This window comes from Anabrus simplex, chromosome 2 (genome assembly GCF_040414725.1).
Source record: "Anabrus simplex isolate iqAnaSimp1 chromosome 2, ASM4041472v1, whole genome shotgun sequence".
NCBI lineage: Eukaryota > Metazoa > Arthropoda > Insecta > Orthoptera > Tettigoniidae > Anabrus > Anabrus simplex.
This window is the reverse complement of record NC_090266.1, coordinates 121,392,774-121,414,218: the sequence shown is the minus strand read 5'-3', so window position 1 is coordinate 121,414,218 and position 21,445 is coordinate 121,392,774. Positions and strand designations below refer to the sequence as shown.

Genomic DNA, 21,445 nt, shown 5'->3' with positions numbered 1-21,445 from the left:
TTGTCCGTGGTTTCCCATTTTCACACCAGGCAAATGCTGGGACTGAACCTTAAGGCCACGGTCGCTTCCCTCCTACTCGTAGCCCTTTCCTATCCCATCGTCGCCGTAAGACCTATCTGTGTCGGTGCGATGTGAAACAAAGTCTAAAAAGAAACTACTACTTTTACCGCTTTTACCACTCCTTTGGGGTCGCGAGTGCGATGAATGTAGCACATATGGATTTAGCCCTGTTTTACGGCCGGGTGCCCTTCCTGTCGCCAACCCTGTGTGGAGTGATGTAATCACTATTGCGAGTTTCTGTAATGGTTAGTAGTGTGGCGTGTTGCCTGAAGATGAATAGGAGTGTGTTGGGAGAAACACTAATACCCAGTCCCCGAGCCAGAAGAATTAATCACACGTGATTAAAATCTCCGACGGCCTCAACGCTGACTATTCAGCCAAGGAGTGGGACCATTGCATTCAACGAGCTACTATTCCGCTTAAATACTACAGTTTCACAAAGTCATTGAACAACAGTATAGGATCTCTATTCCCTGAATTCTGTAACCTAAAGGCCAAAATACCGTCTTGAAACGTATGAGATTAACCATCAGAATGTTTTCCTCGATACTCATGAATTATCAATGTGAACAGCACCGTAGTATTCGGAAATAATTCTTGTATTATATTCACTTCAGTTACAAACTATTTTTGAGTAATCTTCTTTGGTCATCATTTTTCTTTTGAAACTGTCACTGTCAGCATGTCGGTGGTTATAGTTTATGTTGTTTTCACTTTTCATGACTCTTCTTCCATTAGCCAGTTCGTGTAATTAGGTGCTCGCCTTCTTAACTCAAGGCTGCGGGATTGAATACTGGTTCAGTCTGCACGTAAGAATGGTTAATTGCAAGAGATCCGTGTAGTAAATTTAGTGGCGCACGTTTTAGCACAGAATTCCTGCATTTCAGTGTGTCTTGAGGCTGTTAGTAATCGAAGGGACGTTGAACATGTAGCACACTGTTCAGCCGAACGCATTTACTCGCGCTCTATGAAAAAAAATCTGATCACCTCCACGTCTCGCGGCTAAGGCCGGGCGCACATTGGAACGCAGTCGAAGTAGCTAAAGCAGCGCAGAGCAGAATTTTGTAATCCACACGTCATTCTATCATCGCACATTGACAGGCTGGGCAAGGCAGGATAGGACATTTCTGCGCCTACTTCCGCCTACCCCACTCACTGTTCGCAACACAGTTTCCTGCGCACGTGTCACGAAGTCTGTTGAGTAATAGAGTACGAAATTATCGCAGTCGTTCGGTCTCACTATGTTTAGGGGCCGATGACCTTAGATGTTAAGCCCATTTAAACAAGCATTATCGGTATGTTTAATACGATGTGAACGGTGTGGACTGAAACGCAATTTTTAATTTCAGTTTTCCGTTATGTGCTTATGTATGTATGTATGTATGTATGTATGTATGTATGTACACGCATCACAAGAAACTGACAGGGCAGAATTTTTTTGTTGCTATTTTGCTTTACGTCGCACCGGCACAGATAGGTCTTATGGCGACGATGGGGTAGGGAAGGCCTAGGAATGGGAGAGAAGCGGCCGTGGCCTTAAGGTACAGCCCCAGCATTTGCCTGGTGTGAAAATAGGAAACCACGGAAAACCATCTTCAGGGCTGCCGACAGTGGGATTCGACCCCACTATCTCCCGGATGTAAGCTCACAGCTGCGCGACTCTAACCGCACGGCAGACTCGCCCGGTAGTGCAGAATTTAATGAAAATCGGAATTAAATTAAATGGCGTATGGCTTTCAGTGCCGGGAGTGTCCGAGGACATGTTCGGCTCGCCAGGTACAGGTCTTTTGATTTGACTCCCGTAGGCGACCTGCGTGTCATGATGAGGATGAAATGATTATGAAGACGACACATACACCCAGCCCCCGTGCCAGCGAAATTAACCAATGATGGTTAAAATTCCCGACCCTGCAGGGAATCGAACCCGGGCCCCTGTGACCAAAGGCCAGCACGCTAACCATTTAGCCATGGAGCCGGACATCGCAATGTAAAGTCGGGGAAACAGAGAGACTACAGTGTAGTATATATATTTTATTCACGCTATGCGAAATTGTAGTACCCCTGAAGTTTAATTCTCAAATATCTATGTTATTAGTGGTTCTATCGATAAGTTCTGTATAACAAAAGCTACCGATGATTTGTGTCTTACTAGCGGTCATGATACGAGATATTCATGAGTTATAGACTTTTGTTGCTTAGTCCAGATCAACGCCGAACGTCGCTAACATGGAAATAATGTTCAATTGGGTTAACTGGTGCTGATGGTGGTTTTTGTCGTGATTGTCTTAAGGTGAAAAACCGTGTGGTCATCAGCCCATATCGACAAGGGAAATTGTGAAGATGACTGTCAAAATGAGCAAAACGTGAAGGAACGAACACTTGAAAAATAAGGAGGAGTCGTGAAAGGAGGAAGGAGGACCCTCTTCACGTTGGATGCCCTAATATCACTGCGTGACAATGTGCGCTTACATGCAGCGGTACGCTGTCGTGCCCTGCTTCGTCCTCATGCGCGCCCGGCCTATTTCGGTGCATTTTTCTTCGTAGTTTCGTATATTTTTAACATTCATATACTACTTATCAAGTTGTTGGTAACCGATGGCAGTCTAGGTACAAAGGGTTAATGACCAATTACGTGTGAATCTGCACCATTGACTACTATTTTTGACGTTGGTATCCTTACTCTTTTTGCAGCCAGCGTATTCTGCTTCCATATTGAGCTGTTGACCTCGTAGGTAAACCATTTAATCCTTCTGTCGTCAGTCTGGAATGTAGGTGCACTGATCACCAGGGCAATCATTTTTACCAGTCAGCTATCTCATCGTCTTTATAACACATTAAAAGGATACAATTTAAACCTATCCCACGAATGGCTGTATGCCTACAAATCCAAAAATTGATGCGTAAAATTAGCGACGATGCACAAGTAAACCACCTTTATCCATCCTACTTTTTCTGTTTTTTTTTTCCCAACTTGATTTTATTTATGTTGTGCCTGTTGAAATTATCCGAATATTTTGACCTTTTACTCGCATATTGATGTGCGTACGTTCTCACTTCCGTGTAATTCTGCTGCAATTCATTTTTACGTCCCTTTACTAAGTTGTCAGCAAAGTCGTTCATCTGCTTACCTATGCAATACTCAGTAGGTAATACTAAATTGACTGTCAACGTGAATTACTGTTTTTAATGATTCGTGATGGTTTGCCGCGGCACGGTGTTTGATGTGCTGTGACGTCATGCAGTGCAGTCAAAGGCGCAAGTGACGTCCCGGAATGCGCTCACTGACGTCACAAGTTGAAGCTTCGTGTTTTATTGGGTCGTGGGAATTATACTAGTCCTATTTATAGGTGGCTGTAGCGTCCTGTGGGGTGCAGAGATGTGCCACGGATGTTCCATTCCGTTGCTCGCCCGCCACCGTTTGAATTTTCATTCGCACCAAAGTAATAAAAATTGTTTCAAAGCCTATCGAAAAACTTCACGGAGTGGAAATAGGAAATGGGAAACAGCACGAGACTGTGAGGAAGGGTTGACGTAGTCATTAAAATAGGACGTAGATTTTTAAATATCGTTTGCCGACTACTTCTTGTTGCGGCTTACAACGGAATGGGGATAATTTAGTCTGTTTGCCATATCCTCGAAAAGGAGCTGCGTCTCTCACGTGTGCGAAGAATGTTGAGTGCTGTCTTTAGGAGTCTTGAGTAATATTGGTTTGCGGTATTAAGATTGTGGCGACATGAGAAAGTATCCTACCCAAGGTGGCCGCTGAAAGTAGTTTTGAGTTGGAGGTAATATTCTGAGTTATAATCTTCATGAATGCTGACGCTTTTCCGCCTTTAGTTGTAGAATCTTACATGCCAGTGCGGAGTCGTCTCTGAATCGATGTTGTGTACTACCAAGGCTCAGCTTAAGACTAGGACAATGTTCTTACAAACATGAATGTTCTTTCCATGTGAAGATAGTGCCTCTCTGTTTTTTTGACTTTTGATTCTAAATATTATAATATTCTTCAGTACTTTTCTATGCAGTTACCGTACATTTTTTGTTCTGCAACGTAACCTAATCGTATGCTTAAATACCCTTAGATGTGCCAAGACAACTGCTATCGAGCCTAATTAGCTAGTAATAGTGAGCCCCAAAATCGCAATGCTTAGATTCAAGACCGGATCTGCTGTCATATGGGTCACTTCTTCAAAGCTGTATTCATAAGAGTGAGTAAAGTTAGGGTTATCATATTACCAGTTTTTGTTACCCTTCCCCCAGCCCCCGATCAGTTTCGCTTGATCCCCGGTATTTTGTCTACCATCAAATTATTTAATATATTTATCATTTTATTTTGGTCCCTGCCAGTTATTACATGGAAATAAAACTACCTACGGCCATCTAGGTTTCTAGCTAATCGTTGAGACATTGTTTTATTATATTTCATTTTTGTAGATTTCAGTGTATTTGCTATCATATCTGTCCTCTAGCGAGTCTTTGCTGACCTTAGTTCAAAGTTGACAGTGCTGAAGGCGCCACTCAGTTCTTATTGTAGGGAAGTTCGAACTTTTTTACTGCCGCTAGTGACTAGTGAACCACATCTTTTGTTCGCTTTGTGTATTACAGGACTGTGTATGAAATCCCCCAGATTTTAAGCTTTACAATATGCAGTGAAACAGAGGATAGCAATAGCACGAAAAATATTTACAAAAATGAAATCTTTCTTTTGCAATGACTACTTAAATTTAAAACTTAGACAGAGGATGGTCAAGTGCTATATATGGTTAGTTTTGCTATATGGTGTGGAAACATGGACTCTCAAGAACATATCAGTGAAACGCTTGGAAGCCTTTGAAATGTGGATCCACCGTAGGATGCTCAGGATTTCGTGGGTTGCACGACTAACGAACCAAGAAGTACTCAGAAGGGCAAGAGCTAGTCGGGAACTCGTTCAAACAGTAAAACTCCGGAAGATCTCTTACCTTGGCCACATCCTTAGAAATGACCGTTACCTCATCTTACAGCGGATTGTACAAGGCAAAATACAGGGTCGAAGAGGTGTCGGGAGGAGGCGAACATCATGGCTTGGAAACATCAAAGAATGGACTGGAATTCACAGTGTTGAAAGACTTTTCCACCTAGCAAGAGATCGTACTGCATTCGCCACAGTGATCGCCAACGTCAGGGGGACCTGATACGGTACTATGAAGAAGAAGAAGAAGAAGAAGATGAAGAAGAAGAAGAAGAAGAAGATGCAACCCCCGGATTTTCAAATAAGGTAAATCTAAGTAAAGTCCATGCCGACCCTCTGGCCAAGACTAAAATCAGTGTGTCTACAGATTATAGGCAGAAGTACTACACCACAAGGCCGGCAGCAATAAAGTGTTAATATCAGTAGTTCATTGAGAGATACGCGTTGCTAGTTCCTGTTTGGCCAACAGAATAAGCTGGTGTAGGCAAGGATATCGACCCTTTTTCAACAGAACTAGAAATAAAATTTCCTTCACATCGTGCGTTGAAATGTAATTTTCTCGCGAGGATAGTTGTCTATAAAGTAAGGACAATTTGGGTTCGAGTCTCGAAAAGTCCACCGACTCCCTGTGTTGTTTCACACAGAACACTATTCACTGTTCTTTTCTGTCCCTGGTAAGAAGCAAGAGCAGTATTAACCATTGATGGCCCGTCGTACGCCGTAGGTTATTAATAGTAATTGGTGTTACGTCCCACTAACTACATTTACGGTTTTTGGAGACGCCGAGTTGCCGGAGTTTTATCTCTCTGGAGTTTCCACGTGCCAGTGAACCTACCTACCCTTAGGCTATTGCAGAGTGTATTTGTCACTTCGGTATTACAAGTAACGAGTTCGTTGTCGCAACATACGACTCTGTTCCCTATGATGACCGGTTTACAATTTCCCTCAGATGCCGTGTACAATTCCTGTCTTTATCGCCCGAATTTTAGTGTATATCAGTGTATTTTCTTGGCGGTTACAGTTACTAAACTTAAGCATTAATTGTAGACATGATACTGTATAGGCTTTTGGGCTCATGCCGTGTCAAGAAAATAAGGTGAAATACTTAACGTTTCGCAAAAAATTGTGCTTTGCGTCCTCAGAAGAAATCTCGACTGACCACCAGAAAGGCTTCTTAAACAATGACACTTTGAAATTTGGACGTTGTAATAGAAGTGGAAATGGTACGTTCATTCGCCACCAGATGGCCCCCCCAGGACGTGGCACAACGCGTGAAAGCATTAATGGCAACATTAAGCATTAATTGTCTCATCTCCGTGCGCTGTAGAGAAATACTGAGATAATGCCTCATGTCATATTCCAGGTACCTATCCTATCATGAACCCAAAGAATTCACTCTATACATGGTCGTACAGACGCCACAATAAATTACGTTTGAACTAGAGTAACACTATTCGTATCGATAAATCGATTAATTATTTTTGCCTCGTGAAGTCAACTGATGAACCACAATATTAGTGGTTTTCCACTTTAAATATGCTAACATACTGGACACACTACCTCCTTCCAATCTCCCCCCCCTCCACTCACACACACACACACACACGCACACGCACACACACACAAGAGTACACAGGGTTGTTGACTACGATCGTGGTTTGCATGTAGCAAAAGATCGATCCATTTCCATAATCGTGATCGTTATTATTGGTGCAACATTATCCTAAAACGTTTTCCGCATTGGTTTCGTGATGCCGAATACGCTGCTGTTGTAAACAATGCTCGTTTTTTTTTTTTTTCGTAAGGAGATTATGATATAATCGCATTGTTTTATATTTTGATGTGAAATGTGTTAACATTTGAATTCGCTCTTTCACCTCATGATTATTCATAGACAACGGTTACTTTTTATTTAAATTACATTTTTTCCTTCGCTTCATGCGGACAGTTCATCGGTAGGTCAAGCTTGATTTGAGAGTGAAAGTAAACGAGAAGCGGAAGTTAGTCTTTCAAACATCATTACCATAAAATAACTGAATATTAAGGGAGAAAAAACTGAATATTAAGGGAGAAAAAACTGCTGGGCCTCAGATACATCTTAAGCTTGTGTTCTGTCTGTTGCAACACGCTTTCAGTTGTGCACTATCTACATATCCCGGAGCGGAAGTCACAACTGTGCTTAAGAGAAGAACAATTAAACTTCAGATCTGTAGACACTGCGGCTTGAATTGGACCATCATACAAATAGCATGAAACAAAATGTTGAAGCTGTTGTTAGTGACATTTCTTACTCTTCAGGGTTTGTGTGTGTGTTTTTTAATTTTATTTATAAAATGGGGCATTTTTTTCTCACCAAGACGGTCGTGGTTCTAATCTCGACCAGTGTTTGAGAGCCGCATGGTGACCATGATCGTTAAGGCGTCAATTTAGGATATATGGTCTGACACCGTCGTTAGCGGGTTCGAGCCCCGTTAGTGAAAAGAAATCACCAACAGAATGTAGGCTGGCAGGATACGGGAGGTAGTGGCATAGAATTTTCTAATCACTGGACTGCGTGCCAGAAGCCTGGATTTAATTCCAAACACCTCTGCAGTATTCACATGGAGTGAAGGCATGACGCTGTGTGATTGGTCCATCGGATGGGGACGTTAAGCCTTGAACAGACCCTTTGTTGTTCTACAACAGGCGTAGGCTCTGTGCCGACACCGGGTTTCACCCTCTCCGTATATCCCATATCCAGACGCACAGGTCTCCCTGGGCGTCAATTAAAAATACCTACACCAGGCGAACCGAACATGTCCTTGGACACTCCCGGCACTAAAAGCAATATATATATGTGTGTACACACACACACACACACACACACAGTAGAACCCCGCTTAACCGAAATGCTCTGGCAAAATTGCATTTAAATATTTTTTTACTCTTTTGTTCTTGGCCGTCGATATTTGTAATTCTCTTGCTATATGTGCTGAGAGCTACTAGGCAAAAACCCTATTTTTATATTATGACTTATGCCAGAATGCACGTGTAGCATAAAACAACAGTTTCTTACCCTCTAGTTCGTTTCATGATACATTTTTTCTTGAACAAGCAGGAGTTATTATTATTAGTATCATAATTATTAATTATTGCCGTATTATTCGTCATGAAGATTATGCAGGCGGTTCCGACCTTGACAATAGCAGTTCTGAGAATCGAGTTATATTAGATGATGGATTTAATGCGTTGGAGGTAAGATTAATAAAATACGGCATCACACGCTTTAATTACAGTACTGTAATACAATTACTGTATACAGTATTCAGTTCAGTAGTAACAAAACAATTGTGTAATTATTTCAGATCGCTTTGCGCTTTGTTGAAAAAAAGCAATGAATCTACACCAGCTGATGTATTGTTGATTAAACGGTGGCGTGACATAGCTGCACGACAGCGCTGCACCAAGAAAATTCAGAAGAAAATCACTCATTTTATACAATGAGTGACATTATGTAAACATTTTAACATTAATATAAAGTATGCGTCTTTGCTTATCAGAGTTTATGCATTTTTATTTCGACATTTAACTTCCGAAAATATTTACCATGTGTCATCCGAAAAAACGCATCAGCCGAAGTGGCTCCGTCCCCTTTATTTCGGATAAACAGGGTTCTACTGTATATATAAAATATGAGTTTTGTCTTTACGTTCCTCAGAATTCAAAAAAGAAAAGTATTTCTGTGTCGCTCATGTCCACGGTAACAAGGAAATGCACTTTTTAATTGTCTGTCTGTCTGCCCATATACGCATCACGAGAAAACGGCTGAAGAGACTTCAATGAATATCGGTATGTAGTCACGAAATGAACCACTACAATCTAAGCTATAAATCATTTTATTCACACTGAGTGAAATGGCAGTTTAGGGGAAGGCCTTAGATGTAATTCTCAAGTATTTGTTATTAGTGGTCCTATCGTTAAATACTGCAGAACTAAAGTTATATAGAATAAAATGTCCGATCATTTATGTCTTACAAATTTTTATCGTACCGGCTGTAATAAGAGATATTCATGAATTTGTATTTTTGTTGCCGAGCCACGAGCGAATGGGTAAACTGAATTTAATGAAAATCGCTATGTAGAGTCGGGGAATAAAAAACTACAACCTAGGCTATAAATAATTTTATTCACCCTCGATGAAATGGTAGTTTAGGGGAAGGCGCCTAAAATTTTACTTTCAAGTACGTATGATATTGGTCCTATCGGAAAGCACTACATAATAAAAGTTATAGAAAATGCAATTTCCAATCATTTGTTTTATTCAGTTTTAGCGTGTCGACTATGGTAAGAGTGGTATTTCAGAGTCTGAAGAAAACTAAATGTGAAGGCCTACAATGTTCAAGGCTCATACAGTTGATCAACAACAACATTATATTGACCATTGTTTGTTGTGATGTTCTTTGTATCTTATGCTGCCACCCATCTCCGATAGATGGGGGGGGGGGGGGGCGATGACCTTAGATGTCAGGAACCTTTAAGCAACAAGCCTCATCATCCGATAGATGGGATTACTGCTGCGTATCGAATATAACAGCCTGCCTGAATATTGGCGGGAAATAGCCGGAGAGTTAGATGACTTGTTTCTTTAGCATGCCTTTCCTCTGGTTCATAAATTTTCTGATGCTACTGGTACGTAACACACTGGTTCATCATAGTATTCCAGCAATTCGATCCCTACTCTGACGCGCTGATTTGAATGAGCAGTGTGCAAACTTAACGGAATACGGCAGAGGAGTGTTCACAGCTGTCTGTGGCCTGGTCATTCCATACCATACCATACTACACTGCTCTGGAACTTTGGACTATTAGATCGGCAGCATAGTACTCTTCGTTAAAAGTGAGGAAATATGTGGATCTTCATTTTCGAGTATTTCATGTGATAGCATTGCTTTTAAGCGCGACATTACTACTGACGTCCTTGTAATGACCTATGTTAATTTCAGTTGGGAAAACCACTAAGATAATATTTCTGAGGATGTAAAAAGGCAAGCGGAAAATGAGTGTGCCATTATACTGTAAATTACCCAATTTGATTTTAACTGATGGTAGGCAAGAGGGCCTAATACCATTACAATGAAAGTTCCCTAACCATAAAAATGTAGTTAGTGTGACCTTTGGCGACTTTCCCATCGCGTTTCTGGGGATAACGGTAAGAGCTATGCAATTTAATGCAATTTAATACAATTTTACCCACCCCGTGTACCTAACCTAGAATTCTGTATACATGTAGAATTCCATAGCGAAGCACGGGTGCATCAGCTAGTAAATAAAAAATAATAAAACGTGAGATTTTTGAAATGAAGTCAGGGCCGTATGGTTTGAATTCCACGTAAACCTGGCGGTCCCGTGGCTATGATCATGATATCAAGTCATGTAAAACTTAGAGGTTGCTTACTTGATACATGTTGATGTCTGTTAAGTCTCTAGCCCGGAGGCAGGCTCGATCCTCAAAAATTAGCACCGAAATTTGTGCGGTTATAGGGAATTCGCGTTCCATAATGATTCTAGGCGTACTAGGCATGACGAGGAATGAGGTAGTTAGCAATAGTTCACTAGGCCAGAAAGTGATATTGCCGCACAATTTTTAACATCCAGACCTACTTGTCGCAGTCCGCATGACTCAGCACCACCCAAACATCAGCATCTTCCATAGTTACGCCCACAAATGAGACTGAGACTTCGGTAGAAGCAATATTTTGCTCTCGCCTATACCAAGAGATCCATCAGGAAATAACAGCAGGTGGGTAGATTGTGATAATGAAATTAAATATATTTTGATACCTATCGCATTTACTGTACGATAGAAAATCACCATGCTGTTTCATTTTCGGAATTCTGCGGAAGTCGACGGAAAATATCGCTCTGCTGTTTCTTCCTGCATTTGTGTGTCGAAAAGTGGAATCTTAACATGTCGCCATGTTATCTTAGGTATTGCTGATAATGGATATTGTCTGGCTGAATAGCTCAGACTGTAGAGCGCTTGCCTTCTGAGTCAAACTTGGCAGGTTCGGTCTGGTTCAGTCCGCTGTTATTTGAAGGTGCTCAAATACGTTAGCCTCATGTCGGTAGATTTATTGTTACGTAAAAGAACTCCTACTGGACAAAATTCCGGCGCTTCGGCGTCTCCAAAAACCATAAAAATGTAGTTAGTGCGATGTAAAAACAAATATTATTTATTGTAATGAAGGTTCTTTTCTGCGAATGAGGCAAGAATTACAAGAAACAGCGTTCTGTTCACTTATTGATTCTGATACACTCTTAATTCAGAATCGGATGTTTATGCATCGCCTTAGCTCGCAGTAACTAACATGCGGCACTTAATATGTATTCTTTAACGTCTTTGTTGATTACCCGGTTCTCCTTGTGATAACATTCAGTAATTAGTAAGATTCAGCAATGAAATACTACTTGGTTTGCTTCTTTGTCTCAATTCAGTCCAGTTCTGCACAAATGGAATTTTAAAGGTTGTCTTACAGACTTGAGTTATGAACACACACACACACACACACACACACACACACACACACACACGTGATGTTTTGATGAATTGTCACCACGCATTCCTGCTTACAAAAACAAAAACCCTTAATTCTATGGTCAACTCTATGAAATTCAAAATCGTAATTGTGAGCTATCATACATAGTGTGATCGTGTTTGTTCCATCTTTATGTTTACAGTATACCAATATTTATCTTAAAATACTTTCTTTTCAGGCAGAGGGTCCTCAATGTCTGGGTACCAGTCTGGCAATATGGCAGGGGAGATGTGGGTGCAGTGGTTCTCCTGCTGTATCAACCAACCAGCAGCTCATCAGGTAAGCGTGACCATTTTCTATACATAGCCTGTTGCAAGTTTGAATTAGTTGTCATTATTACCGGTTCGGAACTGATTCAGACCAAATACAGTAGACAATACGTGACACTTCCGGATTTAGCCTGGCTAAAATAGGAGACAATTCGACGGTGGCGCTCCTAGTGACTTGACCTGAAAAAATCGCGCTAAATTCAAATATCAATAGAAATGTATATACGGAAATGGATAAATAAATTACGTCTAGAAAGAAAGTGTTATTGAGATATTAACATCGAAGTTGCTAAAGCAATTCTGGATAAGTGAAGGAAGAATTATTTAACAGGTTATTATTCAAAGATTGAAATTAGACATATAAACAAGGTGTGAAATGGACTGCTGTGAAATGGCTTGATCTTTCATTTATGCATTACTTTTTTAGCTTTAGCATTCCTGCCTGAACTCTTACGGTTGGATTTGTCTTTTTCCTCATTTAAAAACATTGTATCATCACATTAAGACACATTCCTTACACATATGATGCAATGAATTAACATTTAATAGCTGGACAATTTTTCCCCGTAACATGAAGCCTACTAACAGAAAGAAAATCTATAAAATCCTGGCTTTAATCTGAGAAGAGGGATAAAAGAAAGAAAAGTATGAAAATGTTGTCGATAGTGATGCTTTGAGGAATATTTACGTACAATTAGAGTAAAAATGTAACTTAACCTTGGCTGTATAGTCGAAGATTTTTAAAGTCGCTGGCCTGGAAATGATCTGAACAGATCTTATAATTCTTATATAAGCGTAACGTCCCTTCTTTCTTGTACACCTTATCCAAATCACTTCTGTGACATTTCAAAACCCATAGATCACACCTACAACAACACATCGGTATTGAAGGTTAACTGCTGCACTATACAATAAAATATGCGTATTACATTTTAAGCCAGTTAAAACATGGGTCGAGCACATCAGAAGATTATGAAGTACTATAAAAATCTCTTGTCACTGGAAGAATATATATGCAAACACAATATTACTTACATATTCTTGTCACGAGGGAACCTGAAGAACGACCGCGCATTCTTCTCTACTTCATAGTTACTGCAGCCAAACATAGCACATACCTTTCCCCTCATGTTGAGAGGAGATATCAAGGAATGACACACGCTACTATTTAATTATGTCAACTCACTGAAAACGCATAAATAACACCAAAAACTTCACACAAAAATACACGTGCTCTTATGACAGAATCAGTAGTTTTCAGGTCTACTCGCTAGAGAGAGCTCCAATAGCTGCCCCTCGATATCTCGCTCAGTGTCGCATATTGTCTCTACTGTATTTGTTCAGACTTATGGTTCTGGAATATTACGGGTGACTCATGCACACAGCAGTTTGGGAGAGGGTGAAGAGAAGGCAGCAAGGATACATACCACACTGTCCTTTGAAAGCAGTTGAGCCGGACTGAGATGCTCCAGGCCCCTGAGTCCAAGATGGCAGGTTCGATCTGTACTCAGGCCAGTGGTATTCAAAGGTGCTTAAATAAGTCAGCCTCGTGTAGGTAGATGTACTGGCATATAAGGGAACTCCTGCGGGACATAATTACCAGCACCTCGGTGTCGCCGTAAACCATAAGAGTAGTTGGTGAGGTATAAAACCAATAAGTGTGTTTGTTGTTATAAAAGCAGTGTTTGGTTTGTATCCTCTCTGGAAACCATTCACTACTCAGTTTGAGAAAGACTCTTATAAATAACACTTCATCATATGATATACTGTGTAAAAGTGTTCACCCATGGTTAGGGCACTGCAGCTCTTGTAAACGCAAGAAAAAATAATGAATAAAACGAATAAAAAGAACAGGAGATTATTCGAAAGCATCACGTCGTCGGTACCTTAAAATTGTTCGATAATACGGTGGTCAAAAACGTTTTGCATATTCCGGCTTAATGTACTTTTACTGTGTACTTACATTATACAGTACAAAGTGTAATACAAAGAAAAACAATCCTGCTCTCTTAAGTTCATGCCATGCATGTTCAGCACAATACATGTCCACAGAATATGCCGGCCCACTTCAAGGAACTCCACGGATTGCTAGAGATTTCAATGACACGCGTGACCGAGATGCATCTTTTCTGAAAACCATCATCACAGGAGATGAGCTGGTGCTACCAGTTCGATCCGGAGACCAAACGACTATTAATTGCATGGTGTTCACCTGGTTCCCGGATCTGGCGGCTGCAGACTTCTTTCCCAGCCTCGAGGGAATCCTAAAAGACACACTTTGTGCTGACGTACTGGACATCCAGAGAAGAGTGACATCAATGCGTAGATCGAGTCGAAAAGACGCCTTTTCCAGCAGCTGTATTCACGTTGTCAAGTGTATTTTGTCCAGTGTAGGGTACTTTGAAGACGACTAAAGGTATTTTGTCTGTAACTTCTGTTTTCTTTGTGTTACGGTTTCACCGAACTTTTTAGATACATCTTGTATTAAGAATCTGACAAGAAGTGGGAGTTGACGGAATGGCTCCCAAGATTGTTTTGGTAACAGTATGTAATAGAATGGCGATATTATTATAATGATAATGAAGAAGAAGAAGAAGAAGAAGAAGAAGAAGTCATCTTCCTCCTTATGATCAGAGTAGTGGTTTTCTGTTCATAGGGCCCAGAGTTCAATTCCAGGTCGGGTCGGGGATTTTAACCGTAATTCCTATAGCTTGTGGGCTGGGTGGTTGTATGCATCTTAGTACACATCCTCATTTACATTAAACACTTCACACTACAAACTACCACAGAAACGTGCAGTACTGAATACATCCCTCCACGTAGGGTTGGCGTCAGGAAAGGCACCTGGCTGTATAATTGTGCTAAATCCATACAAATTGCCAACCCCAGGTAATTGGGAAAAGGCCAGGAAGAAGAAAGATGATGATGATTAATTATTATTATTATTATTATTATTATTATTATTATTATTATTATTATTACTATTACTACTACGTTCTTCAGGACCTGCTCGCCTAATGAGTTAAACTGAGCAATGTCCCTGCATTGCATTGCATTGCATTGCATTGCATTGCAGGAGGCCATAGCCCTTAGGGGATTCACACGGCTAATTTATTTACTTATTTGTTTATTATTACGAGTAGCTATTGATAGCTGGTACAGCTCTCTTGTAAGGCAGACAGTCATTTGAGGGTGGGCAATGTCTGAGGTGTACAGGACACTGGAGGATAGTATAGAATGTTACAAGAATGTTGGGAACAGCACAACATCCAGTCCCGAACCCAGGACCGAAGGCATAGACCCAGACAACTCATCTATGGAACTGGACACAATATACCGATTGTAGCTGTGTATCTCTAATTCTCTCTTTTAATTGTAACTTACAAAGAACGACTTCTGTGCCCTAATTCTTAGTGTGCTGGGTTGAGCGGCTCAGATGGTTGAGGTGCTGGCGCTCTGACCCCAACTTGGCAGGTTCAATCCTGGCTCAGTCCAGTGGTATTTGAAGGTGCTCAGATTCGTCAACCTCGTGTCGGTAGACATACTGGCACATAAAAGAACTCCTGTAGCACTAAGTTTCGGCACATCGGCATCTCCGAAAACTGTAAAAGTAGTTAGTGGGACGTAAAAAGGAATATTATTATTATTATTATTATTATTATTATTATTATTATTATTTCATAGTGTGTTTTCTTTGTTATATAATTGAATGGTCCTCAGTATGGTATGAACAGTTTTGGAATGAGAAGAGGATATAAAATGAGATCACTTTGTATGGCAATGAAATTAAGGTACGGTAACTTGTTTTATATTTAAATTATTCAGTCGCATATACTGTACTTATCGATACAAATTGGAGCTTAATGTTAATGATTGTAGCATTTTTATTACATAATGAAATTAGTTTGAAACAATACAGTATATGTGAGAATATGAAGGCAGTTCGGTTTTAGGAAAGGTTATTCCACTGAAGCTCAACATGTAGGATTCCAGCAAGATATAGCAGATATCTTGGATTCAGGAGGTCAAATGGACTGTATCGCGGTTGACCTGTCTAAAGCATTTGATAGGGTGGATCATGGGAGACTACTGGCAAAAATGAGTGCAATTGGACTAGACAAAAGAGTGACTGAATGGGTTGCTGTATTTCTAGAAAATAGATGTCAGAGAATTAGAGTAGGTGAAGCTTTATCTGACCCTGTATTAAGAGGGGAATTCCTCAAGGCAGTATTATCGGACCTTTGTTTTCTTATATATATAAATGATATGAGTAAAGGAGTGGAATCGGAGGTAAGGCTTTTTGGAGAGTAATAAATAAGTTACAAGATTGTGAGCAACTGCAACGTGACCTCGAATGTTTTGAGATGGACAGCAGGCAATGGTATGTTGATAAACGGGGTTAAAAGTCAGGTTGTGAGTTTCACAAATAGGTTTTAATTACTGCGTTGATGGGGTGAAAGTTCCTTTTGGGGATCATTGTAAGTATCAAGGTGTTAATATAAGGAAAGATCTTCATTGGGGTAATCACATAAATGGGATTGTAAATAAAGGGTACAGATCTCTGCACATGGTTATGAGGGTGTTTAGGGGTTGTAGTAAGGATGTAAAGGAGAGGACATATAAGTCTCTGGTAAGACCCCAACTAGAGTATGGTTCCAGTGTATGGGACCCTCACCAGGATTATCTGATTCAAAAACTGGAAAAAATCCAAAGAAAAGCAGCTCGATTTGTTCTGGGTGATTTCCGACAAAGGAGTAGCGTTACAAAAATGTTGCAAAGTTTGGGCTGGGAAGAATTGAGAGAAAGGAGAGCTGCTAGACTAAGTGGTATGTTGATATAGATGTTGATTCCCATAGGGAATATGAAATATTTGTTCCGAATGGGTAAATTCATAATACCGATATAAATGGTCCATTATTGGACATTATAAATTTTCCAGCTAACTCATTCCTGGTTGCCAGCGTTTTGCCCCCATGTGCTAGGCTGGGCTCATCAGTTGGAATCAGAACAAATATTTCATATTCCCTATGGGAAGCAACATCTATGTCATCTGATGGCCAAGCAGGCATCAATTTTTGGTAATGAGACAGTCTCTCATAGTGCATTGGCACTGCCGGTGGCTACAATTAGCCTACACAGTCGCCTCCACGGTATGCACTAGCCAGCGCCCTGGTAGGTGTGCTAGGTACCAACTGATGAGCCCAGCCTAGCACATGGGGGCGAAACGCTGGCAACCAGGAATGAGTTAGCTGGAAAATTTATAATGTCCAATAACGGACCATTTATATTGGTATTAAGTGGTATGTTCCGAGCTGTCAGCGGGGAGATGGCGTGGAATGACATTAGTAGAGGAATAAGTTTGAGTGGCATTTATAAAAGTAGGAAAGATACGAAGATAAAGTTGGAATTCAAGAGGACAAACCGGGGCAAATATTCATTTATAGGAAGGGGAGTTAGGGATGGGAATAACTTACCAAGGGAGATGTTCAATAAATTTCCAATTTCTTTGAAATCATTTAAGAAAAGGCTAGGAAAAAAACAGATAGGGAATCTGCCACCTGGGTGACTGCCCTAAATGCAGATCAGTATTAATTGATTGATTGATTGATTGATTGATTGATTGATTGATTATTGATCGAATATTTATTACTATTTCACATGAAATAAATTATTACAGTAATAGCAGAAGTTAAATTACGTGGTATTCAGTAGCTAAAGATAGAAGATAAGATAGAAAAGTTTTGAGAGTTTTTGACTGATAGAGTAATGGGATTCAGCAAGGATAATGGTTTAGTTCACGTGAGGGCCATGTTTGAAATTTGAACAGATCAGTATAGGGAGATAAGAGTTGGGCTCGAAGATGGGAAATATTTGCAATTTCCTGGCTTAAATTTAAAATCCAGAAAATTGAATTAAATAATGCATTGGTGTCCTTTTATCCCATTCACCTTTGGCTTTGTCAATGTCACATTATAGTAGTGAGCTACTAGAGTCTTTTTCATTTTCATTGCAGCTGTGCTTGCTCGACCTGCTAATAGTGAGCTCTTCAACCTCATGAGTGAACAGTGTTTATTTATCAGTGATAATTCATTCAGCTAGTGAAGTAGTGAATATTTTCCTTGAGATGGCTAACACTTCTAGAAGTAAGCTTTATGTATAAAATTCACATCTAGCACTCTGGAGGTAAGCTAAAAGTATAATATTCACATGATGAAAAAATTCAGAAATGTATGAAAACATATTTAAATATTAAGGGTATTAGAAAACTTCCCAACATGACACCCCCCCACCCCCCCAAAAAACAAAAACAAAACAAAAATAAGGCCATATTTAGCACATTGTTCTCTGGAGAACAGTATTATTTTCCTCTGCCTAGACCTGCATATTTGGCCAAAATGATTTATTCATGATATGAGGTAACTTTGGCATGCAGTCCAGAGCTGTACTTCTATGAGCAAAAATTGAGATGTTTTTGAAAAATTCTTCTGCAACATATCATATTGTGTTTAGTATAAAAATGTCACATTCAAATCAATATTTGTTTAAAATAACTTACTATAATACATGTTAAGTAAAAATGTACCAGTTGTATGAAAAATTAAACTCTTCTTCTCTTCTCCCATTTAAGGGAGAGTGGGGGAATTGTGCACAGCAGGTAATCGTGCACAGTGGAAAATTCCATGTTCATAGTAGAATTAATGACTCAGACTACTGCAGCCCTCGAGCTGTCCTTGTTCATAATAGACAGGGACAGTCAGGTTGGCAACAGTTGCTTTGTGAGAGCCATGAGGTGCGGATGAAGAAAACATAGGATTTCCTTGTGAAGTGGAGGTAGATATAACCGATCAACTTTTCAGATTGGCAGAATTATTTTACAGTTCAATTAACTGACAAGCAATTAAGATCTCGCTCTCAAGACTACAAACCATCACATCCAAAATAAATCCCTTTTTCCAAACTACCCCAGTTCCTCAACCAGAAGGGAATCAAAATGCCTAAAGATTGTCACGTGAAAGACAACATTCAGAAATATTAACTAGTATCTCAGTGAAGCAAAAGCTAGAAGAAGTTGGAAGAAGGAAATGAACATTGAAAAGAAGCAATGTACTAAGTTGAAAAAGCAAACTAGAAAAGCCCTTCAAAGACCTCTAGCTGAGCCTTCATATAATGGGTAAAATAACTGCAAGGGTAAGAAGAGGATGCTGCAGGTAACACCAGAGTCATCTGAAGCATCAGATGTTTCCAGTATTTGTGATGATAATAGTGAGAAAAGACCCCAAAAGATTACATGTGTGATTTATTTTTTTGTCTAAGAAGTGAACATTTCAAAAATTGAAAATTTGACTTTATCTATAGAATGCACCATTGCATTTTTATATTATTGTAACAAACTTTCTAATATTAGTACATTAATGTTTCTGCCATTTCATATTGTTTTATACTGATTTTGCAACATAATACCGATGTGCACAATTTTCCAATCACTGGGCTAGTTGGCCGTGCGGTTTGGGGCGCGCGACTGTGAGCTTACATCCAGGAGATAATGGGTTCGAATCCCACTGTCGGCAGCCCTGAAGATGGTTTTCCATGGTTTCCCATTTTCACACCAGGCAGATGCTGGGGCTGTACATTAAGGCCACGGCCGCTTCCTTCCAACTCCCAGGCCTTTCTTATCCCATCGTCGGTGTGACGTAAAGCCACTAGCAAAAACATTTTCCAACCCATGCACACGATTACCCCGTAGGGTGGTTAAATGTGCGTAAATGCATATTTGTATAGTTTTCAAATTATAGTCCATGAAATTTAGTTTTATGTTAAATTTGTTTTTACACGTCGAAGGTAGAGTTACTAAGGCTTCATTATTCACAACTGCTTGTATGTTACCGATTGAGATAATCACAAGACCAATTCTCAAGTGCGCACAGTTCCCCCACTCTCCCGTATGTACGTGTATCTGTAACTACAGATACATTATTCATATGAAATATAAGCAATTAACATCAAAGAAATATTTTTAAATGCACATAATCATTACGCTTGGGAGACCGAGATAGATAGTAGAGAGCTGTTTGAAATTATGGAGGTGAAAAATACTCAGCACCAGCATTTGATTAATCTTGTTTTGGAAAGGGCAGGATGCCCTGGAAAATCATCTCGTTATATTTAAAATAATCTGTCAAGATTTGTCTCCTCACTGAAAATTAAGTGGCAGTCTCCATCAACGATATCAGATATATTCTTAAAAAGACAATTTATATGAAGACTGATTCAAAAGAGACATGAAACTGCCCATGTGAGTAATGAATAACTTTAATTTTTTTTTTATATGAAAATAACTTGTAAAATGCCTGTGTTCTCTCCAGTTTTCTCTTTTAATATAAATATTTGGGATGTGTGTTCTCCCAGGATGGTAATATAGTGAGATTGAATTGAATCAAGGTGCAGCAAAGCTCGCAGTTGCGATCAACAGTATTCTGTAAGAAGGAAGTCAGCTCCCGGACGAAACTATCTTTATATCGGTCTGTTTTCAGACCAACTTTGCTTTATGGGAGCGAAAGCTGGATGGACTTAGATATCTTATTCATAAGTTAGAAGTAACAGACATGAAAGTAGCGAGAATGATTACTGGTACAAATAGGTGGGAACAATGGCAGGAGGGTACTGGGAATGAGGAGATAAAGGCTAATTTATGAATGAACTCGATAGATGAAGCTGTACGCATAAACCGGCTTCGGTGGTGGGGTCGTGAGGCGAATGGAGGAAGATAGGTTACCTAGAAGAATAATGGACTCTGTTATGGAGGGTAAGAGAAGTAGGGGGAGAGTAAGACGATGATGGTTAGACTCAGTTTCTAACGATTTACAGCTAAGAGGTATAGAAGTAAATGAGGCCACAGAACCAGTTTATTGTGGCAACATTTAGTAAATTCACAGAGGCTTGCAGACTGAACACTGAAAGGCGATAATGTATGTATGTATAAATATGTCATATGGCTGGGGGGTCATCTGAAATTAGCGATACAAATGTGTAATGTTATGTCACATAGCAACCGTGCAGGCTATGTCTTTTGGCTGGCTGTCATCTGAAATAAGCAATATAAAATGTTGTGCGATGTTATCTAGCAATTGTTGATGGATGGCCATAACCGTGAGCAATATGAGATATATGTAAAAGCATTTGATTTTCCCAAGGGGAAATTTTACATCATATTTTTTCCCTGTATAGATTGACTTAACAATCTCTTTACATCCATTATTAGCAGTTAGAGATGAAAATTTCTCTCCATGTGACGTGGAGAAAATGTATGTATAAGCTAACAAGAATAGAACTTGCTTATTGAATTTGTTGAGATTATTCTCTGGATTAAAATTGCAAATTTGTTCAGGTTACAAGAACATTCACTGCTACAGTTAAGAATGATAGTACATGTTTGATAATGGACTACATATCAGATTTTTTAAATGGTATAGGCTCCTGTATGAGCTTAAGCTTTGAGTATTTTTAGACCAGGAAGTACAGACTGTCAGATGGTAGTTAATGGATAGAAGAAACGATTAGAAAATTACACCAAATGTTGCTGGACTTATGAC

The 21,445-nt window shown here is 39.8% G+C and overlaps 1 protein-coding gene across 6 annotated transcripts in view; it reads left to right on the top strand.

Moving 5' to 3' along the window:
• The window catches only part of Spec2 (CDC42 small effector protein Spec2), a 485,439-nt gene that overhangs the window by 424,724 nt on the left and 39,270 nt on the right, over positions 1-21,445 (top strand). For all 6 annotated transcript variants that reach the window (XM_067140341.2, XM_067140342.2, XM_067140343.2 and 3 more), the window contains one exon: positions 11,765-11,865. In XM_067140341.2, coding sequence (XP_066996442.1) covers positions 11,779-11,865 — 87 coding nt within the window. In that variant the 5' untranslated portion in view covers positions 11,765-11,778. The remainder of the gene's footprint in view (positions 1-11,764; positions 11,866-21,445) is intronic.